At 32.8% G+C, this 24718-nt stretch overlaps 1 protein-coding gene across 3 annotated transcripts in view; it reads right to left on the bottom strand.

Moving 5' to 3' along the window:
- Positions 1-24718, bottom strand: part of LOC145252615 (opsin-5-like) — a 1137249-nt gene that overhangs the window by 677551 nt on the left and 434980 nt on the right. For all 3 annotated transcript variants that reach the window (XM_080112328.1, XM_080112329.1, XM_080112327.1), the window contains one exon: positions 20657-20668. In XM_080112328.1, coding sequence (XP_079968454.1) covers positions 20657-20668 — 12 coding nt within the window. The remainder of the gene's footprint in view (positions 1-20656; positions 20669-24718) is intronic.

The following is a 24718-nucleotide window of genomic DNA, read 5'->3' on the forward strand; positions in this document are numbered from 1 at the left end:
TCTTTGTTGTTTTCCGAGCTTTCAAATCACATGACTCATCTCCTGCATAAGATTTAAAATTATACGCGCGTGTGTGTTAATACACATTCGAGTGCATAGTGGTGATTGGTGACAATGTTGTAAGGCTGCTTCTAGCAGATTCCAACATGTGCGTTGTTTTCAAGTAAAATGTAAACAAATACAATTAAAAAAAACGGTTGGACAAAGTTGGACTATTTAAGAGGTCAGCTCAGCAAGTATTTGTTTACATTGGATTTGAAAACGGCCATGTTGTAGTCAGTTAGAAGCAGCCCTGCGATATTGTCTCTCAATGATAGGCAGTTCTAGGAAAGAAAGCTTTGCTCAGATAAGTTTATTTTTGTTTTAGCTAGAGAAAGGAAGAAAGAGAGAATAAAAGAAGTAGAAGAAAGGGAAATTATAGACAGTGGTTATAATAAGGCGAATTAATATTTTACAGGGTGACCGTAGGTCGAAGGCAGTCGTTTGTTTTCGTCTCACGTAGTTCGGAGATTCCTCGATCGGGGCCGCCCAGGGCAGGTGCCAGGCGGATTCGATGCTGACGGCAAGTGACAGACTTCGATCCGAGAGTCGGGTTACTTGGGAACGCAGCCCAAACCAGATGGTAATTTTTCAACATCTTGTTCACTGCAAAACAATTCGTTTGTGGTTAAATAACGAAACTGTTGGCTCTTGTTAATTTTTAGTTTTTAGTTTTCTATCAGTAACGCTTCTTTTATACTCGCGCTCAAAAAACTTAAAACGATAAAGTTGAGAACCTGTCATGAAAATATCGATAGAAAAAAAAATCATTAAATAATTGCTAAAATTTCTTGAAAGGAAGTGAATTGTAATGTCTAGTAGTTAGTTAATTAGCAGCATTATCCGCGCGCTGGTGAAAAGTGTGGTAAAACGCTCTTTTCAAACATAATTAACAATTAAAAAAAAAAAATTCTTGTCGTAAATTATACATTTTTTTAAAAATCAATCAGTGAAAAAAAATCAATATTTGCTGAACAAAACCCAATGTTATATCTAATAATAGTCAATATTTTATAGAGTGTAACAATGAATCTAGTCAATATTTTATAGAGTGCAACAATGAAACGTAGTCCACATTTATAAACGTAGATCCAACGCGTTGTATGCAGAACATATTACTCGACTTCTCTTTTATTTATTTTTTTGTAACAGCAACATTCATTTCCTCATTCTCCCATCACGCGTGACTTCTCATTACGTCTGTGACGTCTCTCACGTCATCCTCTTTTCAAGCGTAATTAACAATTAAAAAAAAAATTTTTGTCGTAACTTATACAATTTTTTAAATCGGTCAGTGAAAAAAATCAATATTTGCTGAAGAAAATTCAATGTTATCCGCAGTCAAAATTTTATAGAGTGTAACAATGAAGCATAGTCCACATTAATAAACGTAGATCCAACACGTTTTATGCAGTCTAGGTCGCACAGAACATATGAAACGTAATAGCTTGATTCGGTTTTATTTATTTTTTGTAACAGCAACATTCGTTTTCTCAATTCCCTCCTCCCCCCACGCGTGACTTCTCGTTACGGCTGTTACGTCTCTCACGTGATCCTTCTCCTTTTTATAGTCTTTTTTTCCCCCTTACCGTGTCGTCATTTCCCTCACGGCTCGGTATTTTGATATAGCCGGCCACGCGGTGTTACACCGATATAAGATTCCACGAATGTAATTGTTATTAAAATTTTCAAATCTTGGCTGCAATCCAATTATATATCGGACGAATAAATTTCAGTCTACCTCTAACAGATTTTGTTTCACCATCTACTCATTATATGGAGGGATACTTTAGTGATCGTCTCATTAGTCGTAAATGTGATCATAAATGTGTTTTACACGAACCAAACCGTAATCGCCAAGATTTTTATATCTGGTATTGTCTCACGGCTAATGCATATACAAGATGGCGAACCGTTCAGTTTCTTTGGAATTACTTTTTTTTTTACACAGGCATCACCACATTATCAAGGCCAAGAGGCACTCGAGGATGAGGGTTAAAGAGTGTACAGTAGAAATTGGACAATATAGTAACCAATTCGGTAAATTTGTTAACTCATATGGAACGGCTCATCAAGAACTTGTTTACGTTAGACTTTAAGACAACCATATTGTAGTCAGCTGGAAAGCAGGAAAATGGAAGACAATTCCACAGGCGTGCAGTTCTAAGAAAGAAGCTTTGCTCATGGAATCTACGTTTAGGTTTAAGCACAGATAAAGAGTGAGGGGAATTGTTGATAGTGTTTTCAGCTAGACGAGTGTTTCTTGTGAAAGTTTGGCGAGGGGGGACCATAGATTGAAGCTCAGTCGAACACCTTCCATGAAAATAACGATACATCAGAGACAAACTCGCAACATCTCTTCTGTGAGATAGATGTTGCAGGGAAGAGAAAAGGACATCTCTTACGAGACTACGAAGTCTATTTTGAACTCTATCAAGGCAAGACAAGTCCTTTCTAGCAGCTCCTGCCCAGATGTGAAAACAGTACTCCATCTTTGGACGTACCTGACTCTTATATAGATAGAGAATTGCATCAGCTTTGAAATATCTACTGGATCGATAGAAAGATCCCACCATTTTTCCAGCGGCCTTGGCAACATATTTGATGTACGTGTTCCATTTAAGATCAGGAGTAACGGTCAAGCCCAGAAGCTTGTCAAAACTTGAGGCCTCCTGAAGACGAGAGCCGAAAGGAATTAGGTGTAACTATACAGGCATATCCTCACATTTTAATTTAAAATTCAAATAGTTATTTTTTGCATTAAATTTGATATGTTGTCATTAGTAGGGCTGTGACAACAGCATATTCTTTTCGTTGTTTCGACTCTTGAGTATATATCCGTTAATATCTTATATGTTTTTATGTAGACTGATGTGATTCTCGGTTGATTGAATGTGTGTAACTGTGTCGGATATATACCTGAGAGAAAAAAACAATGATAAGAATATTCTGTTGTCATAGCACTAGGCATTAAATATCAATTTAAAAAGATTGCTGAATTTCAGTTGCTGCTTAAGACGCTGGAAGCTTAAGTTTACAATTTTAACTATTTGCTAAAAGCGAAATCCTGAAATGATTTGGAGTCCAATACAATGCGGATTCTAGATATAAGTTGATTTTAATCTTCTTAGGGCATATAAAATGGTATATATATATATATATATATATATATATATATATATATATATATATATATATATAACTTATATTGAACGATATCGTGATCTTTACACACACACACACACACACACACATATATATATATATATATATATATATATATATATGTGTGTGTGTGTGTGTGTGTGTGTATGCGTGCGCGCGTGTGTATGTGTGTGTGCATGTACGGCACAATCTCGTGGACACATAGGTTCTCGTTAGGTCACGGAAGTTAAGGAACACTGTATGTATATATATATATATATATATATATATATATATATATATATATATATATACTGTATGTATATATATACATATATATATACACACACATAAGTATATATATATATACTTATGTGTGTATATATATATATATGTATATATATATACTTATGTGTGTGTATATATATATGTATATATATATATACTTATGTGTGTATATATATATGTATATATATACTCATATGTGTATATATATATATATATATATATATATATATATATATATATATATATATATATATATACCGTACTTTATGGTAATTACACAAAATCCGGTGGAAATTGCACCAACTAAAAAAAGTGCTCTTTATATGCGTGGTTGCCAAAAGAGCACTTTTAGCTAGTTGGCGCAATTATCCTAAAGTACATAAAGTACATAATATATATATATATATATATATATATATATATATATATATATATATATTTGACACTTCCCTCCTAAACCCTTATTCATATATTATTGCGTATGTGCTCACTCCCATTTCTTATGACAATGTAATCACGTTAACTTCTCCCCTTTTTTTTTTTAATTTTTTCCTTCTTCCGTTTCTCTGTTCTTTCCTTTTTCTTTTTCGTTTTCTTTTTCCTTTTTATTCTGTTAAGTCTTGATGTTCTCTTTCCCGCTATCGCTTTCTATGTTTGGATTCTAAAATGCCGTTTAATCCCCCACCCCTGCTTTTTAATTTAACATTTTTTTTTATAAAAAAATGTATATATTTCATTTCTTCCATTTGAAAACCAGATGCCTTCAGTAGCACATAAGATTTATTACATCGCTTGACGAGGACTTTTGGTTCTTACCAACCAATTATCCGAAACATTAGCATGTTCAGTGTAGCGACTATGTAATATATACTAGCAAAAGTACCCGTCGTTGACTGGGTTCAAAAACAGCCTACAGAAAATGGACTCTGATTTATGAAAGTATGATAGGTTATGAAAAGGAATGGTTTGTGAAGAGATAGCTTCGAATTCGGGGGTATCAAAACCAAAGCAAAATATGATGAAAGTAAAAATAAAATAGATAAACCCCATAATTTATTATACCATACCTGTTCACACTGAAACACTTACACAATATTCTGTGGATCTATATTTAAAAACCTTGTTAATCTTTCTGACATATTTCCATTCAATTGAGGTCAGGTGCGAACGTACACCACATAATTTTATTATACCATATTTCTTCAAACTGAAACATAATTATCAAAGTATACTTACGCAGATAGATATGAAAAGTCTTTATAAAAGTTTGTGCCTATTTCCATTCTATGGAGGCCAGGCGGGAATGCTGACCCCACAATTTTATTATACCATCCCTATTTAAGTTAAAGCATACTTATCAAAGTATCTATATCAAAAACACTTGTAAACGTTTTTTTTTTTAATTTTTAAATTTTTTATTTCCATACTTTGTGGACCAGGCACGATCTCAGACCCCACAATTTTAATGAACCACCGTTCTGCTAGATCAAACATACCCATTCCTGTGTCTCGATACATCTTCTATCATTATATGTAATCAGTTTTTTAAAATACTTAACCATATAGGAGTCTATTTGTGACCACACACATACACACGCACACACACACACACACACACACACACACACACACACATTCAGCTTTATATTATAGATATATAAAAAATGCGAGAGTTGTTCTAAAAGTCTCATTTTTATTATTTCGCCCGAATTGATCAGAGGGGATTACAAATGACATTATTTCTATGAATGAACACATGAATTCATGACCGGAAGGTTTTAACTCTTGCGGATATTGACGGTGTGACTCTTAACAAATCAAGCCCTTTCGTGGACGTGCGTCAGGAGCAGAGATGCGTCATTGAGTTCTTCCGTTCAGAAAAAAATGAACCAATAAACATTCACCAGCGCCTTTTTAACGTTTATGAAGCTAGTGCAGTTGAAGTCCGCACAGTGGGGAGATAGGTTGGTCGATTGCAAAGTGTGATTGACAAAGCGTGCTCCGGGCACCCATGAACAGCCACCACCCCGTCACTTGCAAAAGTGGATTGAGAATCGTAAATCGTTAAATTCAGAACCGCCGCATGTTTTTTATTTTAAATTTTAAATTTTGTTTAACTCAAGGAATCTTTACGCTATATATTCGGTTTTTAATTATGTATGACTAGGTTTCCTTTTTCTTGTCTACTTTCCTTTCTGGTTCAAAAGGTACTAAGGCTTGTATGCATTTTTATTTTATAGCATTTATATGCTAATTAACATGCCACAGATTGGATCTTGTAATCTTATGAAGTGTACTTATATATATTACTAGCATTTTAGCCCGGCCTTTCCCGTGTGTTTGAATGTGTGTATTGAGCAAAAACAAAAAACAAATCATAAATAAAATAAAAACAAACAAAAAAGTGGTAGTAGGAAGGCAGGCTCGAACCCGTACCGCGAAGGAGGAAAAGAACGGAGAAAAAACCTTACGTCTTTCCTGTTACGACCACCGCCAAACCGGAAGCGACGTACGTTTTAATTAAGGCTAGACAATCGAAAATGAGAGGATTACTTTCAAAAATATCGGCGAAAAAAAGCGACCCCCCCTGTAGAAAAGTGTCCAGTTTAAGGTGAAGATATTAATGTTTTAGCCAATTTTTCGATATTTGTCGTCTGAAAGATCGACCGTTAAAACGATACTGATCTTGTGAAAATCAGTGGCTTCTCTCCAAAGTTTTAGGCAGACATGCAAACATACATACATACATTTATATATTGGTAACTAAAAATTTTCGACCCAAATCGATTAAAAAGCTTGCCCTATCTCTAAATACCCTTTATGTAAAATTTCAAATGTTTAGACCAGAAATTGTCTGAATAATTTTGTAGAAACCGCAGAGATCAATTTTTTAAAAATTTGTCTCCTATTATGACCCCTTAACATTTATGGTTGGGCTCAAATCAAGTTATTAAGTTACATGCATGTCCAAGGAACCTATATCTAAAATTTCAATTGTTTATACCCGAAATTGGCGGAGGAGTTTGGTAGAGTTCTCAAAGGTAAAATCGTTGAACTTTTACCCCTTAACCGCCAAATCTCTGGCTGAAAACTAATTACAAAGATTGTTCCAACTCTCAGTACCCTGTATTTCAAATTTCGAGTCTGTAAACTTAAAATTGACAGAGTTATTGCGTATCAGAACTTTATTGTTTTGAGCTCAAATCGAGTTATTAAGTTAGATCCATGTCCAAGGAACCTATATCGAAAATTTCAAGTTCTTATACCCAAAAATGTCGGAAGAGTTTGGTAGAGTTCTAAAATGTTTAATCGTTGAACTTTGACCCCTTTAACAGCAAAATTTTTGGCCGAAAACAGATTAGAAAGATTTTCGAAATTTGATATACAGGGTATGAAAAATTCGAGTCTGTAGGCTTGAAATTGACAGTTATTGTATCGGAAAATGTACAGTTATTGTATCGGAAAATGTACACAGACAGACACACACACAGAGACAGACAAACACTTTTATTTATTTATATATATATATATATATATATATATATATATATAAATATATATATAAAAATTTAGATAAATATGAAACAGTGCGAAAAGCACCGAAAAATGGCAAAAGCGGATAATAAAAAAGTGGTAACAGGATAAGATATAGATCAGTGTAAGTGAATTCTTCACATTGTTTTCACGTGAATAAATCTTCCATCGAAAAAAATTCTGTGTCCCCTAATTTGATCGCAGGCGGAGACGAGTTAGTTACGCCAGGAGGGTGTGATATTATACACGATGACATGACAACGCAACATTTTTATGCAATTCCCAAACCATTTTTACATATTAGAGTTTACCGCCGCATTTCCCCGAAATAAACACCTCTCGTCAGCCCTGCTTTTATTAACCGAATTTCAGCATGGAGTCGAGTTCATTAACGTTCAACTTTTCGTTACAGAGTGGTAAGTACACCGAGAGAAAAAAAAAAACATGATATGTCCTCGTATATCATCATTTTAGATCCGGATTCATAGTTTGTATGATATGATGTACTCGGATTACTGTTCTTATATTGGACATGTATCGCAACAGATAAAGTGTTAAGCAATGATCGGTTGTCAGTCAAAATCGTCTATGGCTTGAAGTTTTAATCCTTACTAAAAGAGATAGAGAACCTGAATGCCTAAAAGACACTATCATCGAGTGTCTAAGGTCTCGCTGTACAGGGGTTTGTCAGGACAACTTGGCATGAGGATAATTTTTCTCTACAAGTAAAACCTGACTAAATATTCCAAATCATATAGTAATCATGGCTCAAAATATGATCTCCTCGGTATAGTTAACCAACGTTGACTTTTACGAGGAACTAACCTTGGTGCCCGGCGTTGCCCGGGTGTTTGGAGGTGTATGGTGATCAAAAAAAAAAAAAAAAAGAAAAGAAAAGCAGTAGTAAGCAAGAAGGCTTGAACCCATACCGCGGAGAAGGAGAAGAAGAACGTAAAAAAAAATTTTAAAAACGGGACGTTTTTGCCGTTTCGTAGATCGCTAAACCGGAAGTAGCGAGGGTTTAAATTAAGGCTAGTCAATCGAAAAGAGGGGATGACTTTCGAAAAATATCGGCGAAAAAAGCGATCCTTCCTTGTAGAAAAATGTCCAGATGAGGGTGAATAAAATTAATGTCTTTGGCCAATTTTTCGATATTTGTCGTCCGAAAGGTCGAGCTTCAAAACAATTTCGACCTCGTGAAAACTCATCTCCTCTGTCGAAAGTTTTAGGCAGACATATATACATACATGCATACATTTAAACAGACGGGTGAAATTTATATTATAGAAAATGGTACACCTTCTTCAAGTGGTGGCACCTCAAGTAATAGCATGAAGCTAGATAGTCCAACAGACTAGATGAATTCTTGTCCTGGAATCCAGTAAAACCAAGAGACCACGAGACAGATACACTATAACATACTTAATTGATCAAACGTGGAGAAGAACATTATGTTGTCAACCTCTTTATAACCTAAATGGTAAACGAGAACTTTAATGGAATATTCGAATATCTATTAATCTCATATAGAGATCAAGTGTTATCCCCAGAAAGAGGGGGTTTAATTTCCGAAGAACATTGACTAAAGTAAGGTGAAAAAAAATAATAGAAAAGACTTCTACTTGGCCATAGCTGACAAAAAAAAAAGAACAATCTGCCTCGTGGAGGTTCAGTTTGAACTTCTGCATACATTCTCGAGTTCAACATAAAGATTACCGAGTGCGACGAAGAAGAACGGATGTTACAACCGCCGATACATTGACACAATAATACTTTAAATGATAGTCGTCTGAATACGTCAAAACATATTAAAATATATAAACTAAAAAAAATAGCAAGTAACTCCTATTTGTAAATGTTAACACGCGTCTCATTGAGCAATTTGTTTTAGCAGTAGTATATATTACGCCATAGTCGCGTTGATACACCGGTTCTCGTCATATCACCGAAGTTAAGCAACGTTGAGCCTGGTTAGTACCAAATGAGTGATCATTTGGGAATTCTAGGCGCTGTATGTGCTCTCCGCTTATCTCGGCATTTGTTTCCAGTCGTCCAATATACATACACTTCACTTGCCACTGGTATTTAACAATGTCGACTCAAGAGAGATGTGGTTAGAGATTGCGCACCTCCTGCCACAAAAATATCACGCACATGCACCCCTTTGTAGGTATCAATTGTCTATCAAAGACTGAAGAAGCCAGTAATATATTTTAGAAATCCAAACAACCACGTAATAATAAATTTCTGGTAGGGTATTTTTTTGGTGATATTTATTTTCGGATATAAGGAAGTAAAAGCTGACTCGATTCTGCAGGGATTGAATTTTTAGGGGTTAGTTTTCACCAGATTTGGGGTTCTACTTTAAGGTGTTTTGTAAAGGGAGAAGTGTTTTGGGGACGAGCTGGATTCGAAGAAATATTTTCAGTGAAAAAGTTTGCAGGTTTTGTAATCAAATGTAAGAAAAACGAGACATTGGCACACGGTGAACAAAACAAAACAATGAGTTCAGAAGGTATATATTCACAAAAGATATATTTTATATATGTTTAAAATAGAAATTTACAGCAATAGTAAAAACATAGAATGTTCGTCAATATTTTAGAGTTCTTGGGAAACAAGAACGATTCATTGGCTCAGACATAAAAGATGTCTGAATCAATTAATTAAGAGCTGTGAGTTTTAGTGGTCAGAAAAACTATATTCAACACATTTTTGTTCATTTTAAGATATTATAATTCATTGAAAGTTGTTTATAAGAGTTAATGCTTATTTGCTTTCGTATTAGTAAGATAGATATGTGAGAAAGATTAGAAATATTTCAATGAATAAAGTTAATGCAGATTGTCAGACGATAATAAGTCAATTAACTGTGTGTGAGTGGAAAAATGTTCGAGAGGAACGCGCTCACAGATAGGCGCCCAGCGATACCGACTTGTAGACAAAGGTCAATTATGTTTCTTTGGTTTATTGAAGAAAAATTCGGCTTTTTAAATGATTTAGGTGGCTCCCATGAATAAATACAAAAAGGTTTTTTATTAGTCCAAACATATAATTATTTGATTGAGATTGTCGGACTGACTTCCTCATCTTGGTTGTTATAGTCACAACGTTTCGGCCGTTTTGCCCTCCGGCCTTCATCAGGTGTTTTGTATGGAACTGGGGAACCGTTTGTTAGGAGTCTCGAACCCAACCCTTTATTATTATTACGGGGGTACCGTGTTCGGACTCCAGATAGGCTCTGGGACATAGTTGCTGATTCTCTGTTTTGAATGTTACTTTTTCACTGCCTTAAAACAGAGAATCAGCAACTATGTCCCAGAGCCTAGCTGGAGTCCGAACACGGTATCCCCGTATTAATAATAAAGGGTTGGGTTCAAGACTCCTAACAAACGGTTCCCCAGTTCGATACAAAACACCTGATGAAGGCCGGAGGGCAAAACAGCCGAAACGTTGTGACTATAACAACCAAGATGAGGAAGTCAGTCCGACAATCTCAATCAATGAAAACACCTCATCTCAAAAATACAGACAATTAATATAATTTTTTATTTTTACTTAGTATAGTGCATGCGCAGATAACATGCGTACAAACTAGTTTACGCATTTTGATTTTGGACGTCGACTGCTACATATTCATAGACTTTAGATTAAGAGACGTCTACACCATAAATAAATTGACTATCACTCCTCCTTTCTTTATACGATTCTCATCGCACTCGTCTTTTATCGTCGGCTATTATTACTTTTAAGTAGTCAACCGAGAAGTGGGCAGAGATAACATACATACACTCGCATCAATTCATTAATGTTATTGCTTTTTTATTGTTCCAACGTACTTACTACTAATCAGATAATATAACTGCATAGCCGCCGGGCCTTGTGCAGGTATAGCCTTGATATATAAAGTAAATAGAAATTTTAGCCTTTACTCAAAAATCTATCAAAAAGTCTAATTATACAGAGATATAGATATTAATAATTAGTGATTACAAGTAGATTCAAGCTGTTCGCTTTCCAAATGGCAATTCCTTGTCAAATCGAATTGCGCTTATTGGGCAGTGGTCCCAAGGCCAGACTCGGCTTATAAGATTCAGATAGTCAAAAGTAGATTATCAGCTTTCGACTCCAGGCTCGATATTAATGAAGTTTGAGGATTAGATCGTTAGATCTTGGGCGCGGTGATATACGCATTTCATATACAAGCATTCATATACACACACCTATATATATATATATATATATATATATATATATATATATATATATATATATGTGTGTGTGTGTGTGTGTGTGTGTGTGTGTGTGTGTGTGTGCACATATGCGCGTGTGTGTTTGTTAGTAATATACACATATCTATCTGGTTATCTCTCTCTCTCTCTCTCTCTCTCTCTCTCTCTATATATATATATATATATATATATATATATATATATATATATATAAAATGGTAAATAGTAAAAACCTGAAGAAAGTGCTAAATACTGTTGCAGAACAAATATATGCTTTATTTTTTACTATCGTTTTATCTGCTTAGTTACACATGTTTCGGTTACCTAATCGTATTAACGATCCAGTAACTTCATCAGACATTACAGTAATACCTGATGAAGTTACTGGATCGTTAATACGATTCGGTAACCGAAACATGTGGAACTAAGCAGATAAAACGGAAATAAAAAATAAAATATCTATACATACATACACACACACACACATATATATATCTCACACACACACACACACACACACATGTATCTCTCACACACACACACATATATATCTCACACACACACACATATATCTCACACACACACATATCTCACACACACATATCTCACGCACACACACACACACACACACACATATATATATATATATATATATATAGCAATGGGAGAAAAATTCGCAAGATAACAAAATCTTATTAAAAAAACTGTTCAAATTTGAAAGTACAAAAATAATATAAATATATTTTTATAGAACAATAATCTTATCCATAATTTAAAAGGCTCAATATCAGTGATAGAGCTTAATATGAGTAGAAAAGTCAAAATATTGTAGAACTAAATTAACAATATTTTATGACAATACGAAATAAAGTTGAAAGATTCATTATCTCCCTCAGAGCAAAAAAAAAAAAATAGCAAGATATAAGAATAGAAAAGTATCTATTTTTGCTGTGTAGCTAAATTTTTGAAAATAGTCGAGGAAGAAAATTGAAACAAAAGTGTAAGTTAATAGACAAAATGAAAGTCTTATATGCATTGTTGTAAATAACCGGTGATATTTTAAAATTCGCAATAAGTGGGGCGATAAGTGAGTCAAAAAAGAGTTCCGCATGATAAAAATCTTGTAATGAAATGCGGGAATCAAATCCATTCCATGGAAATGACAGCTCTTGTGCAGAGATGTATATATTTGTTGAAACAACTCAAGCTCATATTTAAATCTATTCAAGGACTGTATAGAGATAAAGTACTCCTTATTACTAGAGCTAGACCCGGGGAATATAATAATACAATACAGTGAAAATATATACTTATCTATAATTACCTTTTGCACATTTTTTTTTACTCTGGGGAAAAGCCTTTCTTTGTAACTCCATGGAATAATGAACTTTTCACGTTTATTTCGTATTTCTTGTTTTGAATAAACTATTCTAACTTTTATTCTACAATATCTTTACTTGTACACACACACATATATATATATATATATATATATATATATATATATATATATATATATATATATATATATATATAAAAGAGATTTAGAAGGCTGTCACAATGCGAGGAATGAATTATAGTCGCTGTTGGTAAGAGGAGACGAGAACAAGTGGCGATTTACAAATCAATAAGTACATATATATATATATATATATGTTTTTTTATTATTTATATATATATATATATATATATATTCAGTTGTATGGTAAAATGTCTTAAATTAATAATGGAATACGTCGCATGAAAACAAGTAAGACATTTTACCATACAACTGAATAAATATATATATATATATAAAAATAATTAAAAAAAACATATATATATATATATATATATATGTACTTATTGATTTGTAAATCGCCACTTGTTCTCGTCTCCTCTTACCAACAGCGACTATAATTCATTCCTCGCATTGTGACAGCCTTCTAAATCTCTTTTACATACCTATCCCACACAATGCTTCAAGCAAACTACATATCAATCCTATATATATATATATATATATATATATATATATATATATATATATACATATATATATATATATATATATATATATATGCAAGATCACGTTGGCACATCAATTCCCGTAAAATAATAGAAGTTGAGTGACACTGAGCCTGGTCAGTACTTAAATTAGTGACTATTTAGGAATACCAAGTGCTGTATGTGTTCTCCGCTTATACTGCCATTGTTTGAAGCCGTCATAAACTTCTAGCTACTGGAATCAGGCAGTGCCGACTCAGAAATGTGATTAGAGTAGGCACCGCCAAAACTGGGGGGGCAGGTCAGTACTTTTTGACGGACCGTCTTTTTAAAAATCTACCAAAAATCAGGTAATTATCCGATCAATACGAAATTTTCAGCGATTATTAGGAGAAGAATGAACTTTATAACAGTGTACTTATTTTTCATAAACGATATTTATATATATATATTTTTTTGCTTACAAAACCCCCCCTTGTTTTGAAGTGGGAACAAATATGCTTAAAATAATCATTTGAAACTGAACAAAACATATTGTGTTGTTGTAAGGGACAGAATTATAGATTAAAAAAAAAAAAAATTGTTTGCATACCTTATTTTGACGTCTGAATATCAGAACTTCGATTGTGTTTAATTATCCCGCTTTTGAGTTTTGAAGTATGAAATTCGGTGAATATGTTAAGTAAAATAATTAATTTAAGTTAAGCAAAACAAAAAAAAAATTTTTTTTATATTTATACGAAAAAAGCCATTTTAAAATTTTTGATAAATAAATTAACAATTTTTTTTTTAGCGAGCCGAATAATGCATGACCATTATTAAACAGAGCATGTTTTGAATAATCGATACAAAAAAAAAAAAAATTCGATAAATATTGTGCCCTTTGTGTTAAAAATAGCATCATTTTTTTCGATCTCGTTTGAAAACGTTTGCCGCCTTTCGACTACGGTGGACCAAAAGCGCTGAAATAATTTTTTTTTATTCTGCTTTAAATTGCCCCCTCCCCCCATTTTGGGGAGCCTGGCCCCCACACACATACACATTAAAAACCAAACTCATACAAATGGTCACCCATCTGGTACTGGCCAGCCTCAGCTTAATAATACATTGAAATTTTCGTCACTGAAAAATAAGTTTTTTTGGCCTGTTTAGTCTTCCATAGTTTTCGTCTCATCGAAAGAAAACGTAAACAGAGTCGATCTGAACTCTTCGGCGACGCGAAATATCTAGTTACATATATGAATAAGTGGAATTATTTGAAATTCAGGTACTTATATTATAATATTTTTGCATATTCTCTTAGAAAATCATCCTAAATCTTAGTTAGACAATAAATGAATAAATAAATTATTTCAAAAACCCTTTTTTTTAAATATTTAAGTACGTTTTTTGTGCAAGACAAAAAATAACAATTGTTAACTTTTTGGGAAAATTTAACATTTAAAATTGAATTAAAAATAGTAGAAAAAGTTTTACATTATTCTGTTTTCTATATGATAAAATTCAGGGTTTTATCTTTCTGGAAAAAAAAAAAGTTACTCAGAAATAATGGATTTTAATAAATGTAATTTAGTTTTAAAAAACAACAACAACTTGATATTGCGGCCATTTTTGGCGGTGCCTAGATTAGAGGTTGCGCAACCATTGGTTAACAAATACACTAGCATCACCCCTAATAAGGGATGTTAGTTGTATCTCGAGACCGGACGGAAATCATAACACGCACGCAGACACACAGAAACATCTATATATTTATATATATATATATATATATATATATATATATATATATATATATATATATAGAGAGAGAGAGAGAGAGAGAGAGAGAGAATGTTTCTGTCAAACTCAGGAATCTGGACGAAATTTTAAACGGAACGAGGATAGCTTGCTCTCATTCCGTCAGTCACGACTGGATAGATGTCCTAAGTAATTTTTCAATTGCATTTTTCAGTCACCCACACTGAGAATGAAACCTACAACCTTCAGGAGAAGTTTACTTTTACAATTGATTTTTCCAAGTACTCCAACCACAAGTAGACAGTTCTAGAATTTTGAGATCTTAAAAGCCATTTTATTTCCGACACTGAAGATGAGAACAGTAGTCCAAAATATCGAAATAATACGTATAACCAATCCTCATCCAAAAAATTCAGAAACAATGTAATATAGTGCATATGAGCACGTGGGAAGATATCAGCAGCAGCGAAGGATAGCTGGATTGCAAAGAGATCAGCAGCAGTAGCCAAAAAGAAACGCATATGCAAATTAGGAAAGGGACGCAAGAAGAAAAATGTAAAAAAAAAAGGAGAAGCAAAGTGTGAATCGAAGAAAGTAGACGTGTAAAGTCGAGGGTGAGAATAGGCCAGCTGTGGTCGGAGGAATATTTAAGACATTTTTTTTTAAACAATCTAACAGAACGTGTAATTCCTAAAAACGTTCTAATGGTGATATGCCGTAACATAAAACTAACAAAAAAAACCATAACTATTTGAAAAGACAAAGAATTTGAAGGCATATTTTTTTTTATATACAACATGGCCGGATGCATTATTAAATGCCCTGAAAATTGTTGATATGCTATAAAGCCAAACAAACGAACTTATGACAAATTCTATATTAAACACGTTCGAACAAAAGTTATTTTTTTAACAAATAAATTGACCATATTCTCAATATATTATACTTACTATGGTAAGTGTTATAGGAACTTAACTATTCATTCATAATTGACTCTGCTAACAATTATAAAAACCACGAGGTTAATATTCGCGACGGCTAAAATATCGCTACCTAACGTGAGAATACAGGCTGTTTAATTTAACAGTCGGAAATAACCGACGACGTTTCTTTGTATTTATTTTCTTTGTACAATATATTCTTTCTACCTATTGTTCGCGTTTTTCTTAATGACTTTTTCTTACAGACACAACAAGAAGATATCTAAAATCGGTGCTTTTTTTAGGCTGTTTTTCTCTATATATTACAAAAATGACAAATGAAAAATAAGTGATATCATCAAGTCTCTTCATAGAGAAGAGAACTATAACTCATACTTACCTCCTTGTGAGAGAAGAAGACCCACTTTGCAAATAAAGAGGCCTATACGATGCACCATGTATTGACGAATCGTCAGGGATCAGGACAAACTTTACAAAAATGCTTCTAAGATACTAACCTGATTGTGGTACTTCTTCGGGTAAATCCAAGCAAAATAATTGATTTAAAAGAAACTTGGGTAGAAGTGCACGGGGGGGGGGCTAAGACGGTCAATGTGCACTGGTTGTCCAACCTGCTAAGTGTGTTTATTTCGAAAGCCGTTCTTAACATGGGGAGATTGAGGGTGTTTATTCTGAAAGACATTTTCTTATTTTCAACCTCCCTGTAATCGACTTCTTAAATGTAGGTCTTCGGGTGATCCCCCAGTGCACTTACACCGAAGTCTGGGTTTACAAGAGAGTTGAAGAAAAGCTGTAATTTTTATCAAAATCTGAACGGTTGATAAGCCGTAAAATATAATAAACAAAAAATATATATATATATGAAGAGACAAATGTCTCGAAAATGGTTGATATACTGTAAAACGCAAGAAAAAAACAGTTTCCAGCCATATTCTTATGTTTGACAACGATCGGGATTCTTGTGGATTATAAGGATCGTGTTATCGTCGGAATTGCTTCGGATGGTTTACGGAAAACGCCGGAAAGTGCCGAACTAAAGTTTCGTGATTTTTGTTTCACGCAAAAGGTTGCCATTTTTTCTAAAAAAAAATATCTTATTGCTGTCATTACAAAGATAATGCAATAATAAATTGATTGAAAATTAAAAAAAAAAAAAACAATATTCTTAAATAATTATTATTCAATTTTTTTCACGAAACTTTTAGAAAAAAAATAAAATTTAACTTTAGAAAATAAACATTCATTGTAAGGTAAAGTTCAGGAATAAATTTTTATTATGTTTTTAATAACAAACAACTGATAGTGTAACAAGACGCGTAGGAGCGGGCTTGAAAATATCTGCAGCAGCCGAAAGACGGATGGCTAGCGAAGGTATTGGAAGCAGCAACAGCCGTTTTGACCGCGTATGCATTTTGGCAAGTGTGCTCGGGCTTGATTCAGAAGAAAAAGAATAAAAAGGAGGAAATGCACCAAGTTGCAAGAGGAAGTCAGAAAAACAACCGGGTGAGGTGGACGTGTGACCTCGCAATGGCAGCGAGAGACTTTTTAGTTGATGTAGAGACGACGGGGTTTTGTTAATCTCATGGCAGACAAAATGAACAGTTAGAAAACATAAAGCAGGCATTTTTTGTAAAGTACTGGTAATAAATGCACTTTGCTAAAACAGAAAGAAAAGCCGAGTCGAATATGTTTATGTCTTCTTTGTTTGTTTGTTCCTGACGCGTTACAATTGTAAACAAAACTATTTTAAGGAAATGGAGAGTCACACATTTCAAGATTTTTTTTTTGTGGGGGGGGGTTGTATTACTGTACACATAAATTCGAAAAAGTTGTCAAAAATCAAATATATAACAAGTAAATGTTATCAAAGGCAAGATAAGTTACTTTTTTACCTAACTGGATAATTTTATAGTGTTTTTATTGAATGTAACATGTTTATTCAGCTTGAAAAACATACAATGTTTACCGATGTGTTGGAAAATTTATAATGGCACTCGACTCTCTCTTAGACACGGTGAGGTTTGGAAAAAAGTTATAAATAAAAAAACTAGATAAAATACTGTTATAAACTCGCTCTATATGTTACCGTTACATAGGCTGACATATATTCGGTGGGTTTGTAAAAGTATTTTGCATATTTTTTATTTTTATATCCTTTTCCCAAACTTACCGTCTCAAAGAGAGAGTCGAGCGCCATTTTTAATTTTCCAGTACATCGGAAAACACTGTATGTTTATCAAGCTGAATGAACATGTTACAGTAAATAAAAACTCTAGAAAATTATCGAGTTAGGTAGAAAAGTAACTTATCTTGCCTTTGATAACATTTATTTGTTATATATTTGTTATTTTGATAACTTTTTCGAATCTATGTTTACAGTAAGACAACCCCTTTTTTCTGTTTTTATAAATTTAAATGAAAAGATTTGAAAACTTGAAAATGTTCTGAAATGATAACATCATTTTTATTTACTTTATGTTTTGTTAAAGTCTGAATTTTCGCCAATAACCTGGCTTTATTAAGGAGAGGATTAGTCCGACTTATTTATTTTTTTTCTTTTTCTTCATAATGCTGTTATTAAGACGTCGAAGCCTCTTTAAGAGAAAGACGTCTTGTATCGGTGCAGTTTCAAATCCGTGTGTGTAATCGCTCGGTTTAAGTGCGGAATTTTTTTAAATGATTTCTTTCATCTTTTTATGATTTTCTTTAATTCAAGTTAAAATAAATATTTAGATTTTTAAAAATCGTCATAATATCCAAATATAACAAAAAAAAAAGTGTTCATAGGAACATGCCCTTAAATCTAACATGCATTTAAGCAAACCGCACACATATCCATGCATACACTTTTTAAACAACTCATCGGTTATCGTCCTTGTGGTAACCTCCGCTTTGCTCAACAAGTGGCGCTCTCCATTTCCTTTTCCGTTCTCTCTCTCTTCTTTCTTTTCCCACTCGTGACATGGACTTGACAACACGTGTTTTCCTTCAATTCTAACCTCCAATGTAAGTGACACGCAAATTACGTTCACGCCTCGACAGGGCGTTTACCTTTTTCAAGACAGGAATGAAACTCGTATATAAAAAAAAAACTCTTACACACACAATGAACTTCCAACGTATGCCTCGACGAACTCTCGCATACATTCACGCACGCATACACGCAACGATAGGTGTGTCAGACACTTCGTGAAAAATATTGAATAATTCGACTCCCTGTCTTTCCAAGCTTATAACTACTCGTAAAATGTATTCAAACTCTAATTTTTTTTTAATTAAAGGAGCAAGGACCAAGGTTTCATTTGAAAAAAAAAACACACACAAAAAAACAACGGGATTAAAAAAAAAACGGTTTTAAACTTCGGACTTTACAGGTAAATTTCTAAAAAACACTTCTTTTTTTTTGTTTTAAATTTGAATATATTATTTATTGATCTTCTATCTTCAATTTGTGATATATAAAACTTTGGTGAGTAAATTAATTATTTACTTTTTAATATATATTTCAAAATGGGGGGGGCGTAAATTAATTCGACCCCCTGTCTTTCCAAACTTATAACTACTCGAAAAATGTAATTCAAACTCTATTTTTTTAATTAAAGGAGCAAGGATCAAGGTTTCATTTTAAAAAAACAACAACAAAATAAAACAACAACGTGGTTTTTAAAAAAGAAAGGTTTTAAACTTCGGACTTTACAGGTAAATTTCTAAAAAAACACTTTCTTTTGTTTTAAATTTGAATATATTATTTATTGATCTTTTATCTTCAATTTGTGATATATAAAACTTTGGTGAGTAAATTAATTATTTACTTTTTAATACACATTTCAGAATGGGGGGGGGGCGTGAATGAAAAAAAAAACGTTTGTCTAAAATATTATATTCGGTCTATTGGAAAGAGCATAAAATTTCACATTGATCCTGAAAATATCGTAAAATTAGAATCAATAGAAAAATTTTGATAGATTTTTAAATTTTAAAAATTGAAAAATACTGAACTCGTAAAATTCAATTAATTTCATTACTATTTAAAAAAATATTTCTATTACTTTTTATACAACTTTAACAGTTTATTTTGGAAGTATAATCTATAAAGAAAATAAACAACACACTTTAAAAGAGAAATTACGAGTTTTTTTTATATTTTATTCGTAGTTTCGTGTTAGGGGTGTCAAAAATTCCTACAAAAATTCTGATACACCTAACACAACGAACATTTATCTACATGCATGCTAGTTTATAAACACACAAACGCTTTGTAACGTTCGAAACTTTTCTATATAACTAAATATTCCTTGTATATATGTAAATACATGATTCTAGTTCAGTGTGCTTCATTTCAATATCTTAAATGTACTCGTAACATGTGCCCTTATTTTTAAAAAATATTTTTTATTACACTGTCCTAGCAACGACAACCTCCAACTATCCAGCTTGTGGAACACGCAGCCCATTCCAGTAACCGATTTATACACGTTGCCTACAAAGAGGGAATCCAGCTATAGAACCGGTAACTAAACTGCACAACGGGCTCCTCACATGTTTTCTTTATGTTTTTTTTTATTATTAAGATTAAGGCAACCAGCGTTTTTGCACCTTCTGACGTTTTTATTCTAAAACTGCCCGAACGATTTCGGCGAAGCGCGGTCCTTATACAGTAAAAGTGCCACAATCTGTCCCAAAAATAAACACGGTATGAACATTAAAATAAAACAATAAAAATCATGATTCATTTTCATGATAATTTCTTACCTCTGTTAAGTGCTGGAAAATATAACGGATGATAAAAACTAATGAATCAAGTCAGTAGCCATTTTTTTTTTTTTTTTTTTTTTTTATAAAACATGTTCCCAAATCTTTGGGTAAAATAGTACTCAAATATATTTTTATATTCACGAAAGTTGTCTAAAATTACACTAAAATCTCTCACCGTTGAAAATGGACAGGCTATTGAGAATAGTTTGAGTTCGAGTATTCCAACAACGCAATTAAATAATAATTCGGCTTCTTTGCGCAGAACGTAAAAAAAAAAACATTCGAAAGACGAACATTAGATTTGTTCCACTTAAAGATTAGGTTATTTTAAAATAATTTGTATTTGGATGCGTAGTAAAATTTCGCGAGAAGTGCACTAATTTTGAGTACTGCGTTTTTCATCATTTTCGTTACAATTGTTAAAGAATACAGGCCGAAATACAAACCATGAGAATGAAAAGAAGTTAGACCAAAAGGATTTCTGTAAAACAAAACAAAAAATGAATACAAAAATAGATTTAACTTTAATGAAATATAACAATATCATACAGGATGACCTCGTAAAATGCTACCCAAGGAATCGTTTGTAAAAATCGCATTTTCTTCCGCAATTCAACTACATGTATGGCAAATGAGCTGTTATGGTTCCAAGTACATATACCGTACTTTCCAACAGTTGTATAGTCGAATTAAAAAACACGCATCAATTAGTATAGACTGTCCAAAAGGTTACCAAAATGTTTTGAGCGTAAATATCTTCTTTATTTTTTAGGATATCTTTCTGTAACACAATATGGGGAAGATACTGCAAAAATTAAAATAAACATGCAAAATTCAAACAATATTTATTTATGAAAAATAATGTCTTTTAAATGTTGCCCATTTTCAGTTTCGCATATCTCTCGCTATGGCAATGTCAAATGGCCACCATATTCCCCTGACTTGACGAACCCCGACTTTTTTTTAATGAAAATATCTTGAAAAAAGTGTCTGTTAACAAACCCCAAACCCTGCAAAAATTGAAGGAAAACATCAGGAACGAAATAAGGGAGTTAAATCGCAATCCAGAGATTATGTTTTGAAAAGAGCACAAATATGCGAAGCTGAAAATTGGCAACATTTCAAAGACATTATTTTTTTATAAATAAAAATTGTTTAAATTTCGTTTTGTTTTAAGAGACATTTCCAAAGTCTTAATCCGATTGTGTTAAAATTACAGAAAGATATCATCAAAAATAATTTAAAAATCTTTTCAAATTTAAAACACTTTTTTGGACACTCTGTAGTTCGAAGGGACTAACGGGACAGGGAAAAAAACAACCACTTCAGTTTGCTTTATTTGATACAAAACAATAAAATTGCTTTGGCATTTGACCGAGACAAAAGTGAAGTTTATTTATATCAAATCAGACATTAGAAAGCATTGAGGATTTTATCAACAGTTGGGTGGCTGGGTGATATTTTACCTCCATAACCCACTATGATTAACATTTCTTTTGAAAAAAAAAAAAAAAAACACATATATGTTTAATTTTATTTAAAAACATACTTTCTTACCTTATTTTTAAATGTAAGTCCCTATAAAAATATAGCTTTTTCATACTTACCTCAACTGGCCAACGCTGATTATATGCTTATCAATAAGGGTTGCTTACCTGAAATATATATAAAAACAGAACATTTTGTTTATTATTTTGTAAGAAAAATCGGAATACAAGAGCCGTTTTATTAACACATTCATTTAATATACATTTATAAAATACTAGCATGTAGCCCGGCGTTGCCCGGTTGTAAAATACGCTTAAATATTATATCTTAATTCATGTAGATTCCGTATTTATTATTATTATAGAGCCAATTCTCTACTGATTATTATATTGTACCCAATATGGAGTAGTCATTCGTTACCACCTGAGCTAAACGCATATGCAAATTAAGGTAGTTAAACGTATAAATGTATATTTGCGCATGCGTAAGAAGTAACACGTATAGCCGACGTATGCCCGCAAAGTTACAATTGTTCAATTTGGATCATTTAGCAGCTATTTTTATAGACTTAAAACCAAATCGAATTTGTTTCACAGATCCGAATTCCCTATTATATAAAGTTTTAAGTTTGTAGACCAATAATTAGCAGAGTAGTTTGGTAGAAACCGCTCTGCACACGCACATGCTGACAAAGTCATCACATATATATACATTATGCTAAAAATGTATTACATAAAGAGCACTTGTCTGTTTATGTCCCTTAAAAGTCAAAAACTACACAATACACACATCGAAGCTGATATATTCTTTATTGAATAGAAAATGAACATGTTTGTTTGTAGTAATCGTTGTTTTGAAGGTCAACGTGGACATAATTAGGGTGGAAGCGAGAGTCTATATTTAAGGCGATATTTTCTGTCTGCCTAAGAAAGAGAGAGAGGTTAAATAATATATGTAGATATATGTAGAAAGAGTTCGATAGAGAGAAGGGCGTGGTGTAGAAAGAGTTCGATAGAGTGAGTACGATAGGAAGGAGAGAAAAGAGCAGGAGGTAGAGGGGAAGGAGAATTGGTTGATGATAGATAGATAGATAGATAGATGCACACATAAAGACGGATTCCAGAGAAAGAAAGAGATAAGAGTCTAGAACTTTTTTTAGACATATTTAAAAAAAAAAAATTGATGGCTATACTATCTATGGCCAACGCTGTGTAACTGTGCAAATAACAACTAAATACAAAATTCGATAAAAACGCGCGCGCGCACACACACACACATATTTACAAATACGACAGAAAAATTTTACAGTGCAAAGAATCAGCAATATCTAAAAGCAACTTGGTTAAAATATCCATTACAAGTAACTATTTTAAATGATAAATCGGTCAAGATTGTCTCTCCTTGTAATAATCACTACTTAAATAATTCTAAACACGTTGGTGTCAGATGTTATAAAGAAAATAAGTATTTCAGATATTTTTGTAAAAATGCAATTTGGCTTAAATGGTAAGTCTGCGCTTTTGAAATCAACAGTCACTCATCGATTATATTACACCTATTGTTTAGCAACCTCCAGGTCGTAAGTTGGATAAAAAAAATTTCATTATTTAAGGAGACTGTTAAACAAGAACTTGTTTACATTGGACTTGAAGGGTACCATACGTTACTTGGTGAGGAAGCAGACCAGCGGAACAATATTGAACAGGCGGGCAGTTCTAGAAAATGCTTTGTTCATGAAATTTGCGTTTACATTTAGGTACGGATAGAGAGTGGGGGAAATTGTTGATAGTGGTTGTAGCTAGTCCAGTGATTTTTGTGAAAGATTGAAATGAGGGGCATAGACTAGAACTCAAACGAACACTGTTTTCGGCTGATGTAAAGTTGCTTTCATTCAGGGGCCATTTTTCTTATTTGGGAATATTTCTTTCTAATTCAGATAATGATAAAATCTTCAGACAATGAGAGGAATAGTCCAACTAATTCAATTCATACAAACTAACGGGACCCGTGGAAATTCCAGCGGGTACTCATTCATATGTAATATATAGACGTTGGCATTCTGTAGATGTTCAGCGTAAATGGAGACATTCTGATATTATTGTAGCTTTTTTCTTAAAACTTCCAAAGTATTTATTTAAACTAGCAGGGACGCCCGTCGTAAAGTACGCTTAAATATGATATTTTAATTCTTTCAGATGTTGTATATATAATTACAGAGTTAATGTTCATCCGATTTTTATATATAATAAAGTTGCGATACCCAAAATAAAAAAATAGCCATAGAACTTGGGTGCATCAGCTTCAATTGAAACTGAAACCAAAAATTATGAAAAAATATATGTATAATTGGAGTTCCTTCGAATATAATCAAAACCGAAACCAAGACTTATGAAGAATTTTTAATAAAATTATTTATAAACATAAATGACTTAAATACATCAGCTATGATCGAAACCGAAACAAAAACGTATGAAGAATTCTTGGTAAAATTATTTATTACAAGAAATGGAAGTCCATAACAATTAAACAACAGTCACTCAGATGTAAACGTGACACACAAAATAAATAACA

This window comes from Euprymna scolopes, chromosome 29, assembly GCF_053919585.1.
Source record: "Euprymna scolopes isolate OS-2025 chromosome 29, ASM5391958v1, whole genome shotgun sequence".
Lineage (NCBI taxonomy): Eukaryota > Metazoa > Mollusca > Cephalopoda > Sepiida > Sepiolidae > Euprymna > Euprymna scolopes.